Genomic DNA, 23,832 nt, shown 5'->3' with positions numbered 1-23,832 from the left:
TGTTTTTTTATATCCTATATAATGAAATCTGAAAAAATACGGACATCACTAACATGGAAAAAGCTGATGAAAGGCAAAGGGTTTTCTCAAAAAGAGATGTCTTTTTGAGACATTACCAAGGAAGAGTGGTTGAGGTGGGAGGGATGGGACTGTGCCAGTTTCTGCAGGAAGGTCGCGTTTTGTTGAGTGTTTGCTAGGCTTTGTGTGCATCAGATAAGAAACAGCTACAATTAAGTGTGCTTTGTGCTTGGCTGTTTTGATTAAAGACTTATTAAAGGTCCTTTTATTAGACAGGAGTCCCATATGAAGCTGTAATTAATATGTGTGTATGTGTATTTTTTTTCCTTTATTGAAGCAAAGAATATAAGTGGTTGAGATGGTTAGAAATAAATCAGTAAGTGTTTCCCTGCACATTAAAAAAATAACAATAATCAATTTCACAAGTTTCTAACAGCAGACTGGGTACCTTTGGCTGCATGCTGGTACCTTGTGGGTCCAGGGAACATCATGAAATAATTATCCAGGAAGATACCTTAAAAGCGTGGGGCATGGCCTTCCTTTTCAGAGGCTGTTGGTTTGATTACCAGATTTGCCATAACCTGAATTATCTGTTTCATCTTGTTTGTGTACAGGAGCTCTGCAAATAGAGAACAGCGAGGAATCAGACCAAGGCAAATATGAATGTGTTGCAACCAACAGCGCAGGAACCCTCTACTCTGCCCCAGCCAACCTTTATGTTCGAGGTAAGAGCAGCTTCCACCCAAGGAGGTCACTCTCCTCCTTCCCAAAATCTCCATGGTTTTCAGTGAAAGGTGAACATTCCCTGCCTTCGTGTCCTGGTTGCACTGTGGATTGTGTGGTGGGGCCTTTTGTTCAAAAGCCAGCAAGTTAAGTTCAATGATATCTTTGATCCATGCTGTGTTTGACTCACATTTCTGGAAATCTGTTTTTGCTGTTTATATGGTGTTATGTAAAATGCTGAAATATGGGCAGAATTGGAATTCCTTTCTGCCTTGAACTTCTTACTTCTGTGTCATAGTTGTCTTGATTGGGACAAAGGGCTGCTTAATCCTCGCAGTATAAACTAACCTTTGGTGGAGTAGTGTAAAACTGGTCATGCTCTGATCAGCCAGAGGTGCTCAGCTATACTGAGCCAATATTTAGGCCTCTGCTTTGGAATGTGTACTTTTAAAAACTGAACAGCTTTTTGGAGTTGTCCTAATCCATCTTACATGCATCAATGATTGAGCCTTTGGGTATTAATGGCTCACACTGGAAACCTGCTGGAAATTAGCCACAATTCATGTAAAGCAATTTTTCTAATGGTTATGCTGTGTTGCCAATTTAAAACTGTTTTCAACATACCAAATAACAAGGTTTTATATTAGGATAGTCTCTTGGCAGTTTTGTTGCTCTACATTGAAGGTGTTTGAATTAGCTTGGAGAGAAGCAAGTGCTGAATTCCCTGTACACTTTCTGTTAATTTCGGCAAGAAAAAAATGTGCTGCTTCATATGAAACTCTGTAGAACCAGAGTCATTGGTCAGGAACCCCCTGGGAAATGTAGTTATGGGTTTTCCCAAGAAAATAACATTCTTGTGCTCGTGCTTATTAGGAGGTTAGAACCAGATTTTATTTCCATATAGTAAATCAACAGACTAATAATAAAATCTCATATTCGTTTCTTCCTTCCTCTGATTTAAAGAAAGAAAATACAGTCTTAAGGCTGTATATGCATTGGTTAGTATGGAAAGAGGACATGAGAATGATAAAGTCTTCTCATGCTGTGTGTTTGCTTCTAGGGGTGGCTTCTGGCATTGTTTTTGTTGCTTATTATGGGGGACTGCTTTTTTATTTTGCAGTGTAATTTGGATTATAAAAGTCTTTGGAAGACTGAAGTATCCAATTAAGCATATTCAGAAGATGAAGCTATATCTATGCAGTGGAATCACTCATTTCATTCTCACAATGTATTTATGGATGATTTTAAATTCCCTGTGTTCTTGCAATTTCTTTTTTCAGGCAAGCTGTACTAAAACTCATCCCAGATTGACCCTTTGCACTCTGAGAGAAAGGATTCTAGTTACCAGGCTGGCTGTTCTTGCATAGGTTTATGTGGATATCCAGCTGTACTGCTGCAGTATTTGGGATGCTTTTGCTTCCTGTGACATGCTCAGACTGTCACTGTTCTATTTTCTGTAGACATGTGGCTGAAAAAGGCACAAAAGCTTCAAGAGGTAGAAAAGCTTCTTCTTAACAACTTTACAATTCTTTACTAATGAACGCTCTTTGTTTAGCAAATGAATCCCAGAGGACTGAGGAGTGTACTGGATTTTACACTTGGCTTGTGCTCAGCAAGGTTCATCTGCCCTGTTGGGGCTAAGCATGGGCTGTGGGTGGTCTGCACACGTGAGAGGATCCTCATGTTCACCCATGAAAGCATGTTCTTAGACCTGTTTTGCTGTTAACTGCCGCTTTTTTACACATAAATTTTTGAAACAAGCCTTTTTCTTGCACTTAATCTTTACAATGTGAGTCTCCAGCTTACATGATCCTGATAAAGTCCTGCTCTATATTTAAGACATGACACCCCATAAATTGTGATGATGCTATCAGATTATATTTCCTGTGCATACTACATCCTAGATGGTACTTTTGCTTACAGTTTGTGATAGCAAATGTTCTACCAAAAAAAAAAAAAAAGTCTTAGATTAGTTAAAGACTTCAGAAAGTTACTCAAACCAAGAATAGTATTTTATTTCTTTAATGCAAGGAAAAAAATAGAAATATCTTACTTTCTCGGGTCTGGGATGCAGGATAAAAAAATCCCTTTTTTTTTTCTTTTTGTGTTAGTCCTACAGTACTGTCATTAGAAAGATCAGTGACTTGCAGAAGGATCTTTAGAAAGTGCCTGCATCTTTACTGGAGAGGACATTTGTTAATGCTAAATTACAGTGGAAATTAAGTCTGTGGGCTGCCCCATCACTGCTTGGTGGTTTTATAATGATTGACCTCATTGTAGTGAATACCCAAGGAGTCGTCCACTTCCTCAGGAAGCATGGCTGAGTGCTGAGCAGCAACACTGATTTCCAGTCTGTGTAGTTCTTGGGACTGCTTTTGCCTGCTCTCATTTACAGCCTATTGTTTTTCTAATAGTTCAAATGTTTGTTTGTCTCTTGACTCTTGGGATTTATGTTTTTGATCATGTTCTCCCCTTTCCTAGCCTCCCAGGTAATCCTTTGTGAGTGGGCTGTGTTAGAAAGCACAGGCTCATTAGCATCTTTATACTTCTCTTGCTAACAAAGGAAGAGGCTGGGTGCTGAGAAGGAGTATACAGGCACTGCTCAGGGCTTTCTATATCAATGAAGAAACAGGAGGAGGAAGGAGCAGGCTACACCAGTGTCTTGTCTCTGTAAATCCTTTAGAGCCCGCACTTCTGCACAGATGGACTTCATTAAAAGTTAAAACATTTCCACACCAGGGATTTGTAAAGGAAAATGGATGCATTTTCCTTGGAGCTATTATTTTCATCTTACTAAGTGTGCTGGAAAGCAACCCTCATAAGCCTTCTGCTTCTGGACTGATGGGTCTATCTGGCTGCTGCTGCTGAGCTGGGATGGGGCTGGGATCAGCCCTGGAAGCTGACTGCCTCCCACTGCTGGAGAGTGGCACAAAACATCCAGACCATCAGAGGAGCAAGAAGAAGGTGAAAGCAAGAGCAGGGAGCATGCCAGGGCAAGGTGGCTATCTGGGGCATAGCAGGGACTTTGAAGGGAGCAGCACAGTGGCGTATTCCTACCCTGCCCTTTAACCACAGGCACATTTGCCAGTGCTGGTATGGATGTTATTGTTACCACTGTGAAGAAACACAGATCCATTCGTGGTCCATGGTTACATTTACCACAGTATATTGTAGCAATGATTAGGTTTGGGACTTGATGGTGCTGCAGGGAGAAGGGAAGGGAATAGAAACATATGGAAGATGTGATTCCTCTAATCCAGAGAGCTTACTGTCTAATTTAGCAGCAAAATATCCAAGACATTGATTCAAGATATTCAAGAAATTGATTTAAGAGTAGAAGGCAGATTGGACCTAGTGTGGAAAAAGAAAAAAAGGTGGTGTCATTTTGTCATGCTCGTTGGGAGTGCAGTGTAATTGCACTGATTCACCTATACTACTGGGTTTTTAGGAACACATTTCACTTTTCATTTGCCTACAGCTTCAGGGACATCTGCACAAAGAGAAAAGCATTTTCAGCAAAAAAAGTCTTGTCGTATGAAATGCCTGTGAAAGTGGTGGCCTGTGCGGTATGCCCCTCAATAGATGCACTGTTATTCCACCCTTTCCCTATATGAAGGGGGTTTTCTACCCTTTCCTTTCTCTACACATGAAGCAGATGAGTAGGAAGACTGTGTGTAAGAGTACACTGTGGAGTTCACTAGAAGTGTTCCCCAGTGCTGCTAACAGCAGTGAGCAATGCCAGTGCTATTAGAATAGTACTTCTAGGACCACTGGCTGCATACTTGCCATCAAATGAGAAATCTGCTGCCCAGTTTTCTCCTCTTAAGTGCTGCTTTTCAGGCCTTCAAAGCACAGTGCAGTGGGGCAAGTGCAGTGAGTTCTCTAGCCCAAAGTGCTACACATACTGAGAGAAGGAGCTGCACAGTTACTTTAAAAAAAAGGCCATTTAAAACTGAATTATTTGACTTGTCCCCAAATTGCTAACTAGTAAATCAGACAGCAGTAAATAGAAATGGTATTACTGCAAAAATCTGTGCTTTCTTGATCTGCTTTTTGAAAGGCCAGGCTAGCATTTCATTTGGCAGCAGGGAACCCTGCTTGGAGTCTGAAGTTTTATTTGCCAAATTTCACCAAGGAGCTATCACCCAAAATGAAATTTGGATTGTCGCTCTGTCCCTAGCAGCAATTCTCTGGCCTCTGCAGGGTTTTACCCTTGAGAACTTGGCAGTAGCTTAGTCTCAGACACGGAGGGAGCTCACTGAAATGGCTACTTGTGGCTATATGATACTTACTGCAGCAGGAACCTTGTGTAAATAATAATAATTCTGAATGACTGACACGGGCCTGGAGCAACAAGACTTGACGCCTTTAAAAAGAACATTTTCTGCTTATGTAATATTAAAGCAGCTAAAATAGCAACAGCAGTCAAAGCTCAAGGCTATTGCCAGGAGAAGAGTAAAAGCTGAGGACAGTGGTTAAACAGTCAGCAACCAAAAGTGAAGATGTCTGAAAAATGGCTAAATAACAAGGGAATACATTTGTTTACAACCCAGCTATACGCACACTTCTGACAATGTGCTCCGTTAAACCTGCTTCTCCTCAGGGTTGATGGGGGTGACAGTACTTGACCAGAGAGGAGCACTGCCAGTGCTTGAGGGCCTGGCACCGATCACAGGCAAGCAGAGACTGGACAGACTTGTGAGGGAGATGCCTGGATGACAGGAAACACAAACCAGCAGTTGGATCAGACTGGACGACCCTGACTGTTGCTCTGGACAGATGTCTGCCCTGGACCATCAGAAGAAGCAGAGCCAGGCTGCAGTAGAGGCTGCAGAGTGTAGCCCTCAGCAGCTGGCAGATGGCTGAGGAGGCTGCGGGTCTGGAGGGCCACAACATCCGTGTGTGTGTTCTGCACAGTCCTGACCTTGAGATAACGCTGCAGTGCAGCAGAGACCAGTGGCACTGGTGAAGAAAGTGTGCTCCTTTTCACGGAATTTCAGTACTTTTAACTTCATTTCCTCTGCCCCCAGGTACTTGTCGATGCTGAAGCTGTAGCTGTGCTGCCATAACCCCTGTCAGAGCAGCTGTAGTGTGGGCAGGTACACCTTGGCTGGTTGTGAGCAGGCTCGGGTCAGCACAGCCTGGACTGTGCCACATGGGACATGGGCACTGTGGCTCGTGCTGCTGTCACTGTGTATCCTCACACCGGAGCTGCCCAGCTTCAGAGCCAGAGAAGCACATGGAAGCTTCTGCCAAGTTTTCTCCTCCCCAAATATTACTATGAATATTTTTGTCATATTTTCTCCTGGCAGGAAGTGTGGTCACCATCAACATGTTTCTGTGAGCATTCTGCTATGCTATAATGCTTGTAACAATCATGGTTCAATAAATAATAGTTCTTTGTCCTTTAGCTGGCACATTCCATCCAAAGAGTCCAATGTGCTTTATAGAGCTCAACTAAATAAGCTTAACAGTTTTATTGCCTGCAAAGTCCTTTGATGGTTCAAAGTGCATTGCAAGGCTCAAGTCTGATTATTTGTAAAATGACCTTTGTGGAAAATAGGAGCGTGACTGGTGGCTCAGTGTATGATAATGCAACACAAAAATGTACCTGCAAACCTCTTTCTCCCTCTTCCCCACATGACCTGCACAGACATCTGTGGAACAATTAGGCCTGCATATCTCTGCCAACTAAATGTCCATTTCCTCCCCTTCCATATCCACTTGCACAAAGGACTAAGAAATACATCTCTGGTGCTCTGAGATTTTCTGCTCATAATTGAATTCATGCATGCATGTGTGTGCGCTATGAATGGGAAAGGATGGTTGGGCACCCTGAGCATCCTGTCTGTCTTTCTAGGGTGGAATATACTCATCAGTGTGGCATGAGAGCATTGTTCATCGGATATAATGGAAGGTTGTCTTGTTCTCATGTAATCTGGCGTAAAAAAGACAATCTGTCCTTTTGTTCCTCTATACCACTAAAACCTGTAAAGGATAAAATTTGATTTATGTGGAGTCCTTGAGACACAAGATGTGCTTTTGGAGATAAGCAGGAACAGGTTCATCCCCCTCTGGGTTTTTGTTAACCTCTGTGTCTTTTGGATTCCAAAGTGTCTGGGTTGGCCTTTATATTAATGCCTTGCATAGCACCAGAGGGTTTTCACACAGGACAGATGCTGGCAGTTCCCCGTAGAATTGCAGAGCCAGTTGGGATAATGAACTTTCTTGATGCTTTCAGGGAAGTATTAGCTTCCCACTCTGAAAAGCTTTGGAAATGTGTTCCTTTGTTTGAGTTGGTGATCTAAACTCTCAGACCTGTGCATTCATATCCTGGCCACAGCTGCCTGCATTGTTTCAGGCAGCTAATGACCAAGACTATTCGAAAGCAGAATCCCCCATAAATCCAAATTCATTCTTTCTGCAACAAGCTGCCATGGTTAGAGTACTGCTGCTGCTGCACAGACAAGCACATCTGTGGCAGAGTAAAAGCCAAATTCAGTCGGCATAGGAATTTCTGCCTGTAGAGCATGAGAGCCATCTGCCAGGACTGGCAGACACGTGTCTGATACGGCCTTGCTCTTTGCTTCTTTGCTGTTTCAGCTTGGATCTCAAATGGAGCCTCGTTTTTTACCTTCTGGAGTTTGCTATCCTCTGATGGCTTTTCTGCTGTGAGTTGACTTGCACTTAGACTGGCATGTTCAGCTCAGCTGCCAGGCAGCTCAGGTTCGTGAGAACATGGTAGCGTGGCTAGTGAGCCGTGGTATTCTGCACAGGGGATACTCTGGCTTAAATCCTCTGCCTCTGTCCCTGCATGGTGGGGGGGCAGATGTTATTTACCATCACTGCTCAGAGTCACTTGCTCTGTAAAAAAGCAGAAAAACTGTTGATAAAACATGCTTCTTAGCTTAGGAGTGACATGGCTAGAGAACTGGAGATAAGGGACCATGTGAATGGAACCTCTAAGGAGATGAAACTTTCAATTTGCCATTTATCAGGTTTATCTCAGATAAAGCAGCAGCTGTTTAAGCCTTAACTAAAGGAAAAGCAGAGAGAACTTTCTGCCCAGGTGTTTCCTCTTGCTATACGGATGTTCCAAAGTAGCCTGCTACTGGTTTTTATTGCTTATAAACCACTAATATAAAATGAGATTAAGAGATAATCCAGCAATTAATGACAAATAGCAGGTCCTAAACTTGTTCCTGTTTGACAAACCAGAAAGTAATCTGTTTGAATTAGTGTGTTTCACATGTGTCTCCTCACCTTTCCAGCTCTAATCTGAAGTGTCAACACCTGGGGAAAGCCACTGCTGGAGCCTACTCCTGTCCATGCCCGCTGATGCAGTGTGATCCCTGCCACATTCCCCAAAACAAAGCTCCTGGCTGTCCCCCAGCTGGAGCAGCACCCCTCACCTTGCCCTCAGGCAGACCAAGTGGCACCACAGTGAGTCCCCTTGGTATGGCCAGGGTCCATCAGTCCCTCCCAAGGGCAGAGAGTGGCTCTGGGGGCTTCAGCAGCAAGGACAGGTACTCCTGTAGCTGTTCCAGCACCATCCCTCAATCTCACACCCTTCACCAGCCTCTTGCCCTTCAGTCTCACAGTCCCAATGGGTGCAGTAGTAGCTGGCGGCACTTGGAGTATGTGTTACCCTGTTGCAGTGTGTGTGCTGCTGTCTGGAATTGCAGCCTTCCACGAGCACACCTGGTTTTCCAGAAGCACTGTCCTTCTTGGGCAAGGGCAGGAAACAAATCCTCCCTGTTGGGAAGAGCTGAGCAGAAGGCAGGAGCCCCTCACTGTCTGCTGAAGCCATGCAGATGTGATATGCTCCATTAGATTAGGAAATAAAGTGCCAGCTTGGGAGCAGCAATAAAGAGGTTCCCTCCCATCACAGGGTCTCACAGGATCAAATGAGCCTTATGCTAATGTTTTGTAGACCAAGAGGTAAATCTCCTTTCTAAAGTAGGGCAGAGGAAACCTGGACCTTAAGCTTAGGACTGTTTGTTTTAAAGATGTCTTGGTGGGGCTCCTCGCTAGATGTGGCTCTCACTTATGGGCCAGTTAAGCTCTCAGTTGGCTGGCTCAGATCCCCTGGTATCAGTTCAATTGAAAAAATGTAAATAAGTGTTTTGCTGTTCTCCAGCAAGCTCCATTACACTTTGTAGGCCACTGTAGTAGCTGTTATTGGTAGCTTGTTGCCTTGCCTGTACCATGTCAGTGTTGGTTAAAATCTTGTCCTCTAATTGCTGGAAATGGCTTACTGTACTGTTGCACTGTATAATGCCACATGCTGTTCTCTAATTTGCAGTGTTTCTGCTGGAAAGCAAATTCCTTCCCCCACCTTCTCCTTCCCCATCAAAAATGTGACTCATAAGCAGTCTTTAACTATAAAATCCATTTGTGTATTCTCTCAGCGAGGGTTCGATTACAGCTGGTATGCCACAGATCTGTAGCTGGAGTGAGGTCACTCCTGCTGGAGAAATAAGATCTCCTTTGTCTATAAGGAAAATGCAACTAACCTTCTGCTGTCTCTCCCGCAGGAACAAAAACTGGGACCTGCTCAATTCTCTGGGTGTTTTTGTCCTTCTGATTCCTTGTCCATCTCTCACTTGCAGCACAGTGTACCAATAAGACTCTCTCAAAACCGAGCCCAGCTGAGACTGCGCATGTCTGTCACTTGCCTAATACCTCTCTGCTACGTTTAGCTCTTTGTTTGGAGAGGGGGAACAGCTCTTCATGGTAGAAGATTTTTTGATTCACCACTTGGAGCATTTCTTTCATATTTTATAAAATTCGGATTTACATTTATGGTCTTCCCAGTGTGTGGTCAATGGGTTTAAAGTGCCTTTGCCATCATCTCTGTAGCTGGAGTGGGTGTATGAGAGCACATCAGTCTGTGTGATGGCTGGAGTCCTTTGCTCTGTGTGTGTGAGTGTTCTGCACATGTAAACATGTCTGTGCTTCCAGCATCTGGCCCAGAGCAGGGCCATCCCTGAAGCACCCTCCATGTGGGGACGTGTGTGATGTGCAGTCCCCTCTGCCCTGCCTGCAGGAGTGCTGAGTGGGTCAGGGAGGTGGAGGGGCTGGTCCTGCTCCAGGCCAGAGCAGTGCGAGTGTGGCTCTCTTGTCACTGCGTGGAGTGGTGTGTGCATGGTGGGAAGTCATGGCTGACCTCTGTAGTCTTGTCTTGTCGTTTCAGTGGTGTGCAGACAGATGAAGCTTGGCCTGTTTTTACTCTCTGTGTTTTTCCTTGTCTTTTTTTATTCCCTCCTCATCTTCATCGCACTCTGCCATCAAACAAAACAAACTTTCATCTCTCAGATCAGCGAGAAGGTTGGTCCTTTTCACTTCTTATCCATCTACAGTACGCCACGTCAGATGGGACTTTTCCAGTAGGGAGAGGAGAGCCATCCCCAAACGGGGAGGGGGCCCTGCAGACTGGTTCCTTTCCAGGCACAGCCACAGTGTGCCTGATGAAATCTGCTTACTGTTTGCTGTGACTCGTGATGGCATTGATACTTTGCTTGCATGCCTTTGTTGCTTGAGATTTAAAGTGTACAGAATATACTTTGCATGCAAATACCAGCCAGGGCAGTTTTGTCAAAGGCAGAGTAGGAAGAAGTGCATGCTGCTGTGTGGGGGGTCCTTCTCTAATCCTTTATCTGTGCTAGGTGCAAGTGTAAGACCTCTAAACTGCTGTTGCTTTCTGGCTGGAGATCGAGAGCAGTCTTTGGAAGCAGAGATCAGAATGATTAGTCCCCTCACAAGCTGCTAGGGAGAGTGGGTTCCTCAATTCTTCCTGTAGCTTTAAAAGTTTTTAAACTTTCTCTAGAGGCAAAAAGCTTGCTTTTGATCTCAGCTGGAAGAGAACCAAGCATGCTGCCCTCCCTTGCCACAAGGCAGCAGGGGCTGGCTGAGATGCAGATCCCTTGCACTGAGGCAACTTCTCTGCTCCTCAGCAGTCCCTGTGCTGGGGTGGCCCATTTTCCATGCTCTGTCCATGCTCAGACAAGGGCCCTTTGCATGAGCAGGTCTGCCTCTCCTTTCTTCTCTGGACCTGGGTTTTCCTCTAGCTGGCAGGAGAGCAGGGAGCTCTGGCAGTGGCCCCAGCCATACCAAAGATGGCTCGGGGAGGCCCCTGGTGACATGCACAGGAGCTCGTAGCTACTCAGCAAAACCTGATTTGTGCTTTGCTTTGTTCTGTCCTGCTGCTCTCAGAGAGCCAGAGGTGAATAAAGGACATTAGTGAAAGGCAACTCCAGCCTTTAAATTAAATCTAGCTCCAGACCTAGCTCGAGGCACTCATGATTTCCTGCTGAGGAAAGCTGGAATTTCTGGCAGGAGTCCGGATTTAGTTTCCAGAGATGACTCCCTTCACTGCACAGGTTCTGTGGGGGTCTGTCATTCCACACTCACTGGAGGTGAGGGGCTGCTCACACTGCCCCCCAGGTGGCACTGGGAGGAGACCCTGCTTGTCTCACACAAACTGTCAGGCAGCTGGATGAATTGTCTTACGATCATCACTGGAACAAGTTTTAACAAATTGTCATAGCAGTTGTTCCAGTACACTGAGTTCAATCCCGTTTCTCTCCCTGGAACATGCTCTCATTTAGATTGTACTGAGGCGCAGGACCTTTGTTGTTTACCTTCTAAAAATAGATTTTTTAGAGGATAAAATTACCTCAGCCCAAGACAATGATGAAAAATGAGAACAAGGGAAAAAAGAGAAGAAATTAAAGCCAAGGCCCAAAGCTTCCCAGATTTCAGTGAATTTGGAGCACTGCTGTGATGGCTGAGACACCACTAGAAACTAAACCTTTGACAGGGCACTTAAATGTTTTAGCCACATGGTTTAGCTGAATGGAGGCAGCTGAGAATGGATATAAGCCAGCAGGAGTGGAGAATTTCTCATTCTTTGTGTCGACCCTTCCTTCCCGCTCCACCAAAAATACCTACATACACAAATATTTAATGTGAAGCCAGAAATTAGTTTCTAAATATTCCATTGGGATTTGCCATGCTTATAATTTGTTTGGCACTGATAATTACATCCTACGTTTTTCCAGCTTTACTTAAAACTGTGTAGTGCTAACCCATGCATTTAATTATTGCTCTGTGGCTGCTACAAGGTTATTTATTAACAAGTTATTTTATCTTGATACAGTGGATCTTTTCTCATATTCTCCTCCTTAATGTTATTTTCATCAGAGAAATTTCTGAGATCGAATGCAAATTGCAGAGCTCCACAATCTTGCTCTCCCTTACTTTGCTATTAGTATGTCAGTATGCTGAATGCTGATGTGTCTCCAGTGCTGCACCACTGTAATGATATATCCTCTTTTATATGTGGTTGTCAGCACAAATAATTAGACCTAAAAGTTATAGCTGAAATATAATCCAAAAATGGCAAGGCCCTGTTTTGGAAATTGTCTATAAAATGTCAGCACTCAAGGATACATTGGGAGCATAAATAGTACAGCATTGTTTGAGCACAGGATTAGACTATAAATGCATTTTTTTCTGGTTCCAATTTTTCCTCTCCTGCTGTTGGTTCTGTCAATAGGTTGTGAGACTTCAGCAACTGCCTTTCCATTTGTAGTCCTTTAGTAAAATGATAGCACTGGGGAAACATGAAAGGTGTCTACAGATGAGTAAACCATGCAGACCAATGATCATGTTTGAGGATAGCTCCTAAATTCACTCCTTCCCAACTTGGAGGAGGTGGTTCCTGAGGAAGGTGGGAGTTTTGGCACATTACCAGTCTGGCAAGGGCGAGAACACATCCTGTGCACCAGGGATCCTTCAGTTTGCCTGGCTCAAGTACTGAAATTGGACAGTCTCACACTCTCAAAGATGTGCCCCTGCATCACACACTGCTGCTCATCCCAGCCGGGAGGTTAGAGCAGAGACCCCAAACTGTCCTTGTCTGTGCTGGGACTGGGGAGGAGCAGCAGACCAGGCAGTCCTAGTTCTCCTCCAGAGCAAAAGAGAGTTCAGGCTGCTGTTCCCTCGTGCAAAGGATAAGCAAAGGGGAGAGGATGTTAGGACAGTGGTGCAGGACCTGAGCAGCTGGAACTGAGGAGCAGAGAAGTGTGCAGAGCACAAGCACAGCTCTCCATCACTATGGGGCAGCACCCAGTGAGCTTGCCATGGAACGGGAAAGATGAGGCCCAGAATTAGATGCCAGGTAGGCATGGTTCAAAGGAAACCCAGAATCCAGGAGCAGGCAAGTAGAGGTGCCTGGATCTCTGCAAACCAGAGGGAGGGATGTTAGCATTGTCATCTGCTCAGCTGTACTGTGGCCAAGGCAGCCAGCAGGAAAATTTGGAAATTTAGTTTCCCCTTCCCTAGCAGCGCTGCACGATTTTGGAAGCCTGGGCAGTCCTCCTGGCACTGTTGTGTTTCTAGCAGAGCCTCACTGGATACCAGCAGTGTCTCAGCACATGAGAGGGACTAACAGCATCAGCCTGAGAGCCCTGAGCTTAGAGCCTACATCTCTTGCAGACAGCAGCAGGGAGGAGGGTGTCCCTGGTTCTCCAAAGGGGTAACTTCACCCACGGAGGGAACCTGAGACGTTGGGAAACAGACACCCCTGTGCTGAAAGGAGCCAGACAATCTATTGAAGCTCTTTGCTCTCAAGGCAAGGAATGTGCATGTTAATGCATGCTGAATTATTAACATTTCTCAACCTTTGTGGCTCACTATAGTGTTGCTTGCTCCCCTCCTTCCTCCCAGCAATCCCCCCTGTGAGTGGGGAACCAGACTCCACACTGTCTTTCCTCCCTGTCCTGTGAGATCCGGGGCATGGGCTCAGGTTGCACTGCACTCACTGCTCACTGCTCTGAGTTTCACTTCACTTCACTTCACTTCGCTTGCTAAGGAATGCTCTCAACAGGGAGGTATGCAGAATAGTGGAGCAGCACAGAGCCCTTATGATGCCTTGTTCTCGGGATGAATTATAATGAATCTCATTTTTGACAGTCTGCTGGTTTAACTAAACCCCTGAATTATAGTATTGTCCATTGAAATAATTTTAATATTCACAGCAATTTTCCCTGTGCTGTTCTTGCAAAACCTCCAAACCGCCTTCTTCTGATCCTTATCCAAAAAGAGGATTAAAAAAATTATTGCAAATTCTTGTCAAGAAAATTGTAATTAAAAGGGAAATTTCATTGCTGCAAAAAATGAAGAACAGCATTATTTTCTGGAGCACTTAAGGTAGCATCATGGACTGTGCTAACACATGTGATTTGACTTGTAAATTGGACAGAAATTCTAAGAATGCTGCTTTTTGGGGAGTTACACTGATTTAAATTATTACCAGACTCTTACGCTAGAAAAGCAAGCAACTTAAATCGCTGGCTTGAGCCTGAGGAATGTGTTGATGGTGCTCTGCAAGCTGCTGTGAGAGCTGTGCCAGCTCTTGCTAATGCTAACTGACAGCATCTCCCCTTCTCCCTCCGTACTGACTGGGACAAGAAGCTGCCAATTATCCCCCAAGAGGATGGGAGGCTCATGGAGCCCGTCCCTTCCTTTGCAAGTACTCCTGACAGAGCATTGTCTGGGCCAGATCTCCTACCGAAGGCACTGCCCTGACCTCCTCCCACCTCCCATGTAGAGAGCTGACCCCAACACAGGGCATCCATTTTTAGCAGCTGGGTGCCTTGGGCACTGCTGTTCTCCGGTGCGAAGCAGCGAGCCAATCTCAGCAGCTCTGCTGGTGTGCAAATGAGGGGAAGACAGCTCAGCCATTCTGGGTTGCAGAAATGCACCACAGAAGCCTGTTTAACCACTCATCTGTTGCCAGGCTGGAGGGCTGAGGCTCCACACAACTTGCTGGCATCCGCAGGCTGCGGTGTGCAGGAGGGACAGCCCGTGTCAAGGCTGGTGAGGGAGTCTCGTACTGTTTGATCCACAGGAGAGTTTTCCTTGCCATTCATCCCTTCTCTAGGCACAGGAACGTAACAACCACCTCTACTGCTCCCTTGTGTGTGACACAGGGGAGAATGACTTCCTGTCACCCTGCAGAGCGCTGCTGCAGGGCCCCCAACCCCAGTGAAGTGCCTGTCCCCTCCCTGCAGGGGAGCAGGCAATGGTCAGCTGCTGACATTCCTCGGGAGAGAGGCACAGCCCCCACAGGCCCTGCCTCTGCAGGCCACATCAAGGGTGACACAGCCCCAGTGGGACTCGCACAGCCCCGGGAGCACCCTGAAAGCAGGCGCTTGACATGGGGACACTGTGGGGTGCAGGGGAGTCTGCAGCAGGCTGTGCTGTGCCTGGTCTCACAGGGCTGGAAGTGAAAATCTCTGCATGCTGGGCTTTCACCTTTCTGCATGGCCTTGTGTCCTCCAGTGTCTTGTCTTCCTAGGTCCCTGTATGTGAGTACTTGTGCACCTTCCTTCTCCCTGTCCTGCCCTTCCACTGCTGTCTGTCTGACTCTGTAGTGGCCTCTGGTGCCTGCCAGCCTGTTTGCCTTGTGCATGTGTGTGAGTGCTCTGTGCACGCCTATGGCTTTGTCCTCAAAGTTTGCTTTTTTTTTTCTGTTTTAATACAGCTTGGGTGGGTGGGTTTGGTCCTTTGATGGGGACAGAATTTGAACAGCTTCTACTTGGAATAATTCGACGCCACGTTCATTGGAAAATAAAGCTGTCTCTTAATGAATGGTGCTGGGATGCTTTGGTTGGAAATACATGCCATCATGTTGAACCATTGCCATGTCCATCAGGTTAAGTGGTTAAGTCTGTATTCTCACAACTGCATAGCATTTGAGTACACTTTTAGTTCTGTCTCATATGGGGAGCACTGCCCCATCGGTCAGGTAACACTTCATTGGTGATTGCTCATGTAGGTATTGATTTGAGATTTAATACTTGATTAAAAGAAGCATCCAGCAAGACTTTGGATTTATATACTTTAAAAAAAAAAACAGGCAAAGGAAGTTATCCTTAAGTTATCCTTAACCCTGTCTGGTAAGGAGCTAATGAGCCCTGTTTTGTCACTGAGACGATGTGCAGTACACACACGATGTTGACAGTATTGTCTAATTTACCACAGAGTCTTAGCTCTGTTGTACATGCAAGCGTGGGGGCTTCTGTGTTCAGTCTATTTCTGCAATCCTGATGGTTTGGGGATGAATCATCAAAGAGAGCACTAGTGAAATTTGATTTGGGGAGAGCCAGCTTGGCAAGTGGAGCTGACACCTCTGCTGCTCACGAGGCTGTCAGCAGCTTTACTGTCTGTGGAGATGCCGCGGTGGCAGGAGCCAGGCCAGCAGAGCCGTGAGACCCCAGGCCCCATCGCCCGTGGGGCTGGCTGTGCCTGTGGCCTGTTGTGAGCTGGCCCTGCTCAGGCTCCTGCCCCATTCCCACCTGCCCCCAGCGCTGTGGCAGTCACTGCCCCGCCAGCCCAGCGCACTGATGGAGGAGCATAATTGGCAGGGAGAGGCTCCTCGGAGCCGGTCAGTCGTGACCCCGGCCGCTGCTCGGGGGCTGCCTTTCCAGTGGAGGAGAGCAGAGCTACTGGGCAAGACACGTTCAAGCAGTTTCCCTTTTTAACTACAGACTAAAATGAGTTTGCCCAGAGGAGACAAAGATTTACCGAGCACAGTTGTTTCTCTACCCTTGCTTAAATAGGCCCATAACACTAACCCTGAAGAAGGGACCTCATTTCTCAGTGTCATTTTCCTGACAGGAATGCATATGGCAGGCAGCTTTAGAGCTTTATTGTAGCTGAGAGTTGCTTACAAATAAGTCTTGAATGAAATACCCAGCAAGGGATTGATATGAAGAGAAGCTGTGCAATGCAATAAGGAGGAATACATCTCCCGAAGAGCTGCCACGAAGGTGGGAAAGGTTCTGCCAGCCCAGCTCTCTTCTGTCAAAATGGGTATGATCTCACATCTGTCAGGATTAGTTCTCTCCTGCCCAGCAAGGTGATCTCTTCAGGCCCTGACAATGTCATGCAGCTCTGGTGACTATTTTTTCTGAGCCAAGGCAGAACCTGAGTTACATTTTGAAAGGAATTATATTTTATTTAGCAGCACATGTGCTCTAATTCAAAAAGAAACCCTTCTGCTGCCCCTGCCCGAACCCTGTGAGATTTAGGGAATGGGCTGCTTTGCTCCAGAGCTAACAAATTGAGCGGGTGATTCTGTTATGCAGAGCTTCAGTGGGCCCTGCGCAAAGTGTGTGACTGGCATTTGTGCATGCTCTCTAATTAGAGGGATGTAATATAAATGGAGGAATGTTTCATGTTAGTGATATGATTTCAAAAGGCTATGTTTGGAGGGAATGGATTGAGCCATCTCTTAATGAGTTCTGCTAATAAAATGCCAGTGGCTAAGGAAGGAGAGCAAAGTGTGTGCAATTTGGCAAAGTAGTGAACAGCTTCTGCACTTCATTTTATCTGTCCTGAGGGATAGATAGGCAAAAATGTTGCCCACCCCTCATGTACCCCACAGTGCAACTGAGTACTCCCTGCTGGTTCTGTGACCCTACTAGCTGTCTCTTCCTTGTTTCAGTGCGGCGTGTTGCTCCTCGATTCTCTATCCCTCCGAGCAACCATGAGGTGATGCCTGGGGGGAGCGTGAACCTCACATGCGTGGCAGTAGGTGCTCCAATGCCCTATGTGAAGTGGATGGCTGGTGTGGAGGAACTGACCAAAGAAGATGAGATGCCCGTCGGTAGGAATGTTCTGGAACTGAATAACATCATGCAGTCTGCCAACTACACCTGCGTGGCCATCTCTTCCCTTGGCATGATTGAAGCCACAGCCCAGATCACTGTCAAAGGTAAGGAATTATTGCTTGCAGTGCTCCTACTTGGGTTTGAACAATGTAGCCCTTTGCCAAAGTTTTTTGGCTGCTGCCAACTAACTGCACTCTTCTGTGACTTTTCCACCTTGCAGGGGAGGTTCCCAAACCCACAACTTCGTCTTTTCATGCTCACAGTATAATGATATTTGCTTAGAAGGTCATTTTCTCTCTCCCTGCAAGTGGCATAGTAGACAAGCTTGCATCAGGCCGAGGGAACCTCACTGAGTCTGTGTTGAATGGGCTGTCTTGGGACAGGGTCTGTGGATGTCTGCAGTCAGAGTGCTGTTTGCTCAGAGATGTCTTCTTGCAGTAAGGGTAGGACAAGAAAGTTAATCCCGGCAATTTGAAGTGTCCGTGGGCCTCAACAAAATGAGCATTCTCCCTCCCTGCAGGGAGGAGCTGTATGTGTTCATTTGAAAATTGTTACATAATCATCAGTAAATGTCTTCCCTTACTGCTCTGCCTCTTTCCCTTTCTTTTTCTTGTGTTGCTGTCCTTCAGCCAGGCTTTCTGCTGACATTTCGCAGGTAGCTTTGCCCCAAAGAGGACGTTCTTTTTGATTGCTAACCAATAGCCCACCCACTAATAGGAGGCTGAAGGTGTCCTGCCTTTCCCATCTGGGGCCTGTCAGATCCGCAGTATCCCTTTCCTTCTCTGCTTGCAGTTGATTTGTAACTCAGATTACCATAGATATGTCATCTTTTGAGTCTGTCTGTTCTTGCAGGCCCCTTCCTGCACTAAGGACACCTTCAGCACAGAGTTGCTGCTTGAACAAATCACAGAATTGAGTGTTAGCCCTCTCTGACCTGGAGATAACAGCAAATCCTCTTGGCTAGTCAGAGGATGCTTTTAACCTTAGCCACACCCAGCTCCCTTTACTCAGAACACCTGCTGGTCAGTACCTTTTCCAGCCTCTCTTTGCATACAGAGCACAGTGGTTGCCTCGCTGTAGTAGATACACAAGGGTGTATGGAAAAAAGAGCCATGATGAGATGGTGGTTTGGACTTGGAGGGAAGAGGTGGGAACTGCACGATTGCACTGATGGTTCCCAGCATTTACCTCTTCGTAGCTGGGATGACTTTGTCTCATGCCCTCCCTGGTTGACATGATGCCTCAGGACAGGGAGCAATCTGCTCAGCTCCTTTAGCCCTTCACCTTCCTCCTTGTGTCCCCATCTGCTTTTTCTACACCTTTACTCTGGATATCTTACTGCTTCCATCCCAAACTCCTTCACCCAGTGCTGCCTCTCCTGTACTTGCTGGCAAGCAGACCATTTGCAGCGCAGACAGGAGAAGCAAGATGACACAGAACTGATTGCACTTAAGGACGCTGGAAGTACCAGACCTGCCCCTTGCTCACATGGAGGCTGCACACCCAAAAGCTGTCGAGTCAAACTTGTGGCTCTTGAAAAGAAAGGGAGTTTCATTTGTCCTTGAAAGCCTGAGGGAGGCTGCCAGTTTCTAGGATGCTGTAGGAAATACGTTTCTTCAGGCCATAATATCGTGCAGGTTGGGTTTGCCCCTCCCTGCATCCTCCATGGGTAGTGGTGGGGTGTCTGGCTGTGGGTTGTATGCCCTCCCCTCCCATGCCAGTTCAGCCCCTGACGATCTTCTCAGTATTCAGGTTGCAGTAGCACTGGAGAAGGCATTCTCTCTGGCACTCAGAGCAGGCACGCCCTGTGCTAAGGAGCTTGCCTCTCTCAGCTGAACCACGTGGAAACTAGAAACCTGATGGCTTTGCCAAAGAATGCAATACTTAAGGATCTTAATTTGGGTTGAGCATTTTCCCTAGTTCCTTGTCAAGCACGGCTGCATTACAAGTCACTAATGACTTTAGAGTGGTTTGTAGGATGTTTAAACTTACTATAGACTGTAATTCAGTCATTGTCCTAAAGTATTTGTGTACTCTGCAAATCTCTCTCATGAACACTCATTCTTTTTCTTTGTTCTTGTGGTAAAATGGCAAATCTGGATATGTTTGCTTGCAGTAGTCGCATTCTCATTAACACTTCAGAGGTGTCATTGTCACTGAGTTCTTGTGTAACAGTTTATTGTCTGGTTGCAGTTTGACACACGACCCAGTGAAATAATGGATATGAAAGTTGGTAATTTCTCTGGCTGTATTTCTCCTGCATGTACTGTAATACTTACAAAGCATTGCCCCATCAACCCTTCTAACAGCATTGTCCATGAACTCCCTATGGCCTAAGCTACTGCCTTTCTGGAAGCAAGAGCATAACTCCAGATTACTTAGGTGCGCTGATTGCCTTCCTGTATCCCTTTGTAAATCAGCTGTGCACCTGGCTTCTGGAGCCAGCCCAACCCAGCCCAGCCCAGCCAGCACCTTCCCACTGCCAGGTGAACCCCCATGACAGAAACATTCCTGCATCCCCGTTGAATTACTTTTATTTAGCCTGCTGCTGGTAAGTGCGTCAAGCACATCTAATAACATGATTGCTCTGTTTATCCTTCCATTAAGAACCACTTCAAGCAATATATGGTAATATAAAAATGCATGTTATAGAGTATGAAATGATTTCTGCCTTTTAAAGAAGAATGTTAATGGGAGGTGGCAGCTCCGTTTTTATCCCTGTGCACATTGCAAGGTTTGAGATGACTGAATTATTTAAATCACACTTCTCTGCCTTCCAATTGCAGCACTGCCAAAACCTCCAACAGAGCCATTAGTGACTGAAACGACAGCTACCAGCGTGACCCTCACCTGGGATTCGGGCAACTCTGACCCCATTTCATATTACGTCATCCAGTACAAGCCCAAATCCTTGGAGGGCCAGTTCCAGGAGGTGGATGGTGTGGCAACAACCCGCTATAGCATAGGTGGGCTCAGCCCCTTCTCAGAGTATGAGTTCCAGGTCATCGCAGTCAATAACATTGGCAGGGGTCCCCCCAGTGAACTGGTCGAGGCCCGGACAGGAGAACAAGCTCCTTCAAGTCCTCCCCTCAAAGTCCAGGCACGGATGCTGAGCGCCAGCACCATGCTGGTCCGGTGGGAGCAGCCGGAGGAGCCCAACGGACAGATCCGAGGGTACCGCGTGTACTACACCACCGACCCCCACCTGCCTCTGAGCATGTGGCAGAAACACAACACTGACGACAGCCACTTCACCACCGTGGGCAGCCTCATCACAGGCACCACCTACAGCATCCGCGTCCTGGCCTTCACTTCGGTGGGCGACGGGCCCCCCTCGGACATCATCCAGGTCAAAACACAGCAAGGGGGTACGTATGGAGTGAGGCAGCGTGGCTCCGTGGCCATCCCAGCAGTGTGCGGCTCAGCTGAGTGTCTGACCTGCACCAGGCATCACAACTGCACTTGGTGCTCAAATGATTGCATGTCAGAGCGGGTGGTGGGCATCCCCACCCCACAGACATTGGATTTAAGCTGTCAGATTGTCCTGGGCAGTTGGTATCCATCTCTGTACGACTAACAGCCCACAGTTTTGTCTGAGATACAGTGGCTAAAAATGTGACACAAAGTCCTGGACGTGGATGTCGGCACCTGTGTAACTGCTGGACCCTTCTGGAGTCTGAGTACACGTTTGGAAGGAAGTATCTGGGATGCAGTCAGGGTCTGGAAGTGAGCACAATCCTCATAGTCACCTGTGTGTGAGGTGATAGAGGTGTTTGCTTGTGGCCTGGGATGTTCTAAGAGCACAGTACAGGGGAGAAGGGAGATTCTGGCAGAAATTAAGGAGGATCCTCACAAGGTGAAATGCTGACTTTGCAAAGTCATGCGATCCTTCTCCCTTCTTCTGGCACTAACCCTGTGTTTGTTCCCCAGTTCCTGCCCAGCCAGCTGACTTCCAGGCAGAAGCAGAGTCTGATACCCGCATCCTGTTGACCTGGCTGCCCACCTCTCAGGAACGCATTACTAAATATGAGCTGCTGTACTGGGAAGGGGAGGATGGCACTCAGGTGAGGATCCTGCCTGGCAGCTCTTGGAGCTGGACATGGCAATTCATCAGCTTGGGAAGGGTGTGGGCTTGAGCCAGGGTGGTAACAGGACTGTTTCTTTGTGTTTCTTCTGCCGCAGTGGTGTGAAATACGAACATGGCAATCTGGTTTCTGTTCAAGTGACCTCAGCAGTGCTTGTTGATGCCAGCAAAGTACCTAGTGACTGGTTTAGGACTGGAAAGGCTCAGAATGCCATGACAGCCTCCCTGAGGCATGCTTACTGCTGGTGCCTCTAAACAGTAGCACTTCTGGGCAGGTCTGAAATGGCCTCCAATATCTGTCTCTGGCCCCAGGACTGGTTACATGTACAAAGCAGATTGAAGGTGGCCTAGAGAGAGCCCTTTCACATTTAGTGCATGTCCTTAAAGGAAGTCCAGTTCAAAGTACATCAACGGCTTCAAGACAGCATACCAAGAATTGTGTCATGACAGCATCACAGTGTCCCATGGTCCTCTCCCTCTCCTCATATTATAGTGGCATAAGAGCTGCCAAAAATAAGTGCCCTTCAGGTGAAGTGTCAGCAAAACAAGCCCTTTACCAAGCAGTATTTTGGTGCATTAGAGATCTCGACTGCTACAGGCTTTACTCTGTTTCACAGGCAATACATTGTCTGCTGGGAGAAAACAAACTCATGTGTCCTGTACCCTTTGTCTGAACTTGTGTGGCTGGACCCAGCATTCCCACAAAGCTATCAGGCCAGTGAGTGCAGTCTGGACACCAGGCAATGTAGCCTGGCTGTGGCAGAGGTCTGTTTCCCTGCAGAGTCCTGGTGTGTCACCCAGGAAGCTTGATGCCTTGGAGTCCTGCAGGACTGCAGGCAGGTTTGGCAGCGTAGCTGTGACTTCTTGTGAGGCCAGAATGGCTGCACACCAGCTTTTCTGTGTCCTTCAACAACATCAAATAATGTGTGTTTCCTTTGTTTTGGCAGCAAAAGGTGGAGTTTGACCCAACCTCCTCATATGCTGTGGAAGGTCTCAAACCGGACACATTGTATAAGTTCCGTCTGGGTGCGCGCTCAGAGCTGGGGGTAGGAGTTTACACCCCCACAGTCGAAGCCAGAACTGCCCAATCCAGTAAGTGTCTGACGTTGAACGCTGCTGAAGGCAAAGCACAAACAGTCCAGTTTCCATCGCCTGGGCACAGAGAAGCCCGATGCCTCTGCCCTTGTGGGTTTGCAGGGATGCTGGCTTGCAGTTTGCTAAAGGGAGTAATGGGGAAAGTCAGCTGGGATTTGGATCAGGGCTCTTTGGCAGAGTGGGTGCACCCAAGGGGTAAGTTGTTTCTTCGTGTCCCTTTGATCATACTGTCTTTCCCTAAGGTTAGATTCATAAAAACTGATGGAGGAGTAAAACAGGCTGGGAAATTGCTTTGGAGAGATTGATTTGAGTGGGTTTGTGCATCTCTATGAATTTACTCCCATGCAGACAAGCTGTCTGGACAGGCAGCATATGGGTATTTGGCTCTAAATGTGACTGTGTCCAAACCATTGGATTTTCATCCCTTCCCTCCCCGTCCCAGCTGCCTTGCTCACACAGGAGTTCAGCCCTGGTCCATACAGTTGATTGCAAGGTGAGGCATCCTGTGAGGCCAGGTGTGTCTGTGGCTGTCAGGCAGCTGGAAGGAGTCATTTTGGAAAAGTGGCTGTTTGCCAGGGTTGCATGAGCAAGTGAGGCTGCTGCTTCTGGGACTGTAGTGCTGGGGGAAACCAGAACAAGCTGCAGTTGAGTTAACAGAGAGGCTCAATAATGAGGTGACCCAGGCAATATCACTTTCATCCTGGCTCTGCCCTGTGTGATCACAGAGCGGGAGTTTGCACTGCTCTGATTGGCAGCTCAAAGTGCTGCGCATAAGCAGATTAGGGCTATCAAAGGGCCCTGCGATAAGCTCGTTTTCACTAATGATTTTTGGGCTTGCCATTATGCAAAGAGCATTAAAAGGGGGGAAAAAAGACATTTCTGTTAGCACCGTCTGTCTGGGATTTACGCGCTATGTGGAGTGAGCAGTTGGCACAGGCAGCCAGCCTTCCCTGCAGGGAGGGCAGCAGCATGCACAGCAACCAGGACTGTGAGATGGCCATTAGAAAGGGAGCTCTGGCAGGGAAGAGCAGCTCTGCTCACTTTTAGAATGACCTTCTCTTTGAGGAAAACTGAGCTTCATTAACATACCAGTCCCAGGCACTCCTCCACCTTGTTAAGTGAGCTAATGGTGTCTTAGAGCTGCACAATAGACAGGTATGAAAATTGAGAAGGGTTCAGATCATGCAGTTAGAAACATTTGAACACTGAACAGATTCTGAATGTGGGGAT

General features: G+C 46.9%; 1 protein-coding gene across 17 annotated transcripts in view; it reads left to right on the top strand.

Moving 5' to 3' along the window:
* The window catches only part of PTPRF (protein tyrosine phosphatase receptor type F), a 379,859-nt gene that overhangs the window by 288,369 nt on the left and 67,658 nt on the right, over positions 1 to 23,832 (top strand). For all 17 annotated transcript variants that reach the window (XM_039556062.1, XM_039556074.1, XM_039556073.1 and 14 more), the window contains 5 exons: positions 633 to 743; positions 17,258 to 17,527; positions 20,210 to 20,791; positions 21,354 to 21,487; positions 22,455 to 22,599. In XM_039556062.1, the coding sequence (XP_039411996.1) occupies positions 633 to 743; positions 17,258 to 17,527; positions 20,210 to 20,791; positions 21,354 to 21,487; positions 22,455 to 22,599 (1,242 nt within the window). The remainder of the gene's footprint in view (positions 1 to 632; positions 744 to 17,257; positions 17,528 to 20,209; positions 20,792 to 21,353; positions 21,488 to 22,454; positions 22,600 to 23,832) is intronic.

The sequence above is a fragment of the Corvus cornix genome, chromosome 8, assembly GCF_000738735.6.
Source record: "Corvus cornix cornix isolate S_Up_H32 chromosome 8, ASM73873v5, whole genome shotgun sequence".
Lineage (NCBI taxonomy): Eukaryota > Metazoa > Chordata > Aves > Passeriformes > Corvidae > Corvus > Corvus cornix.
This window is presented reverse-complemented; position numbering and strand designations above follow the sequence as displayed.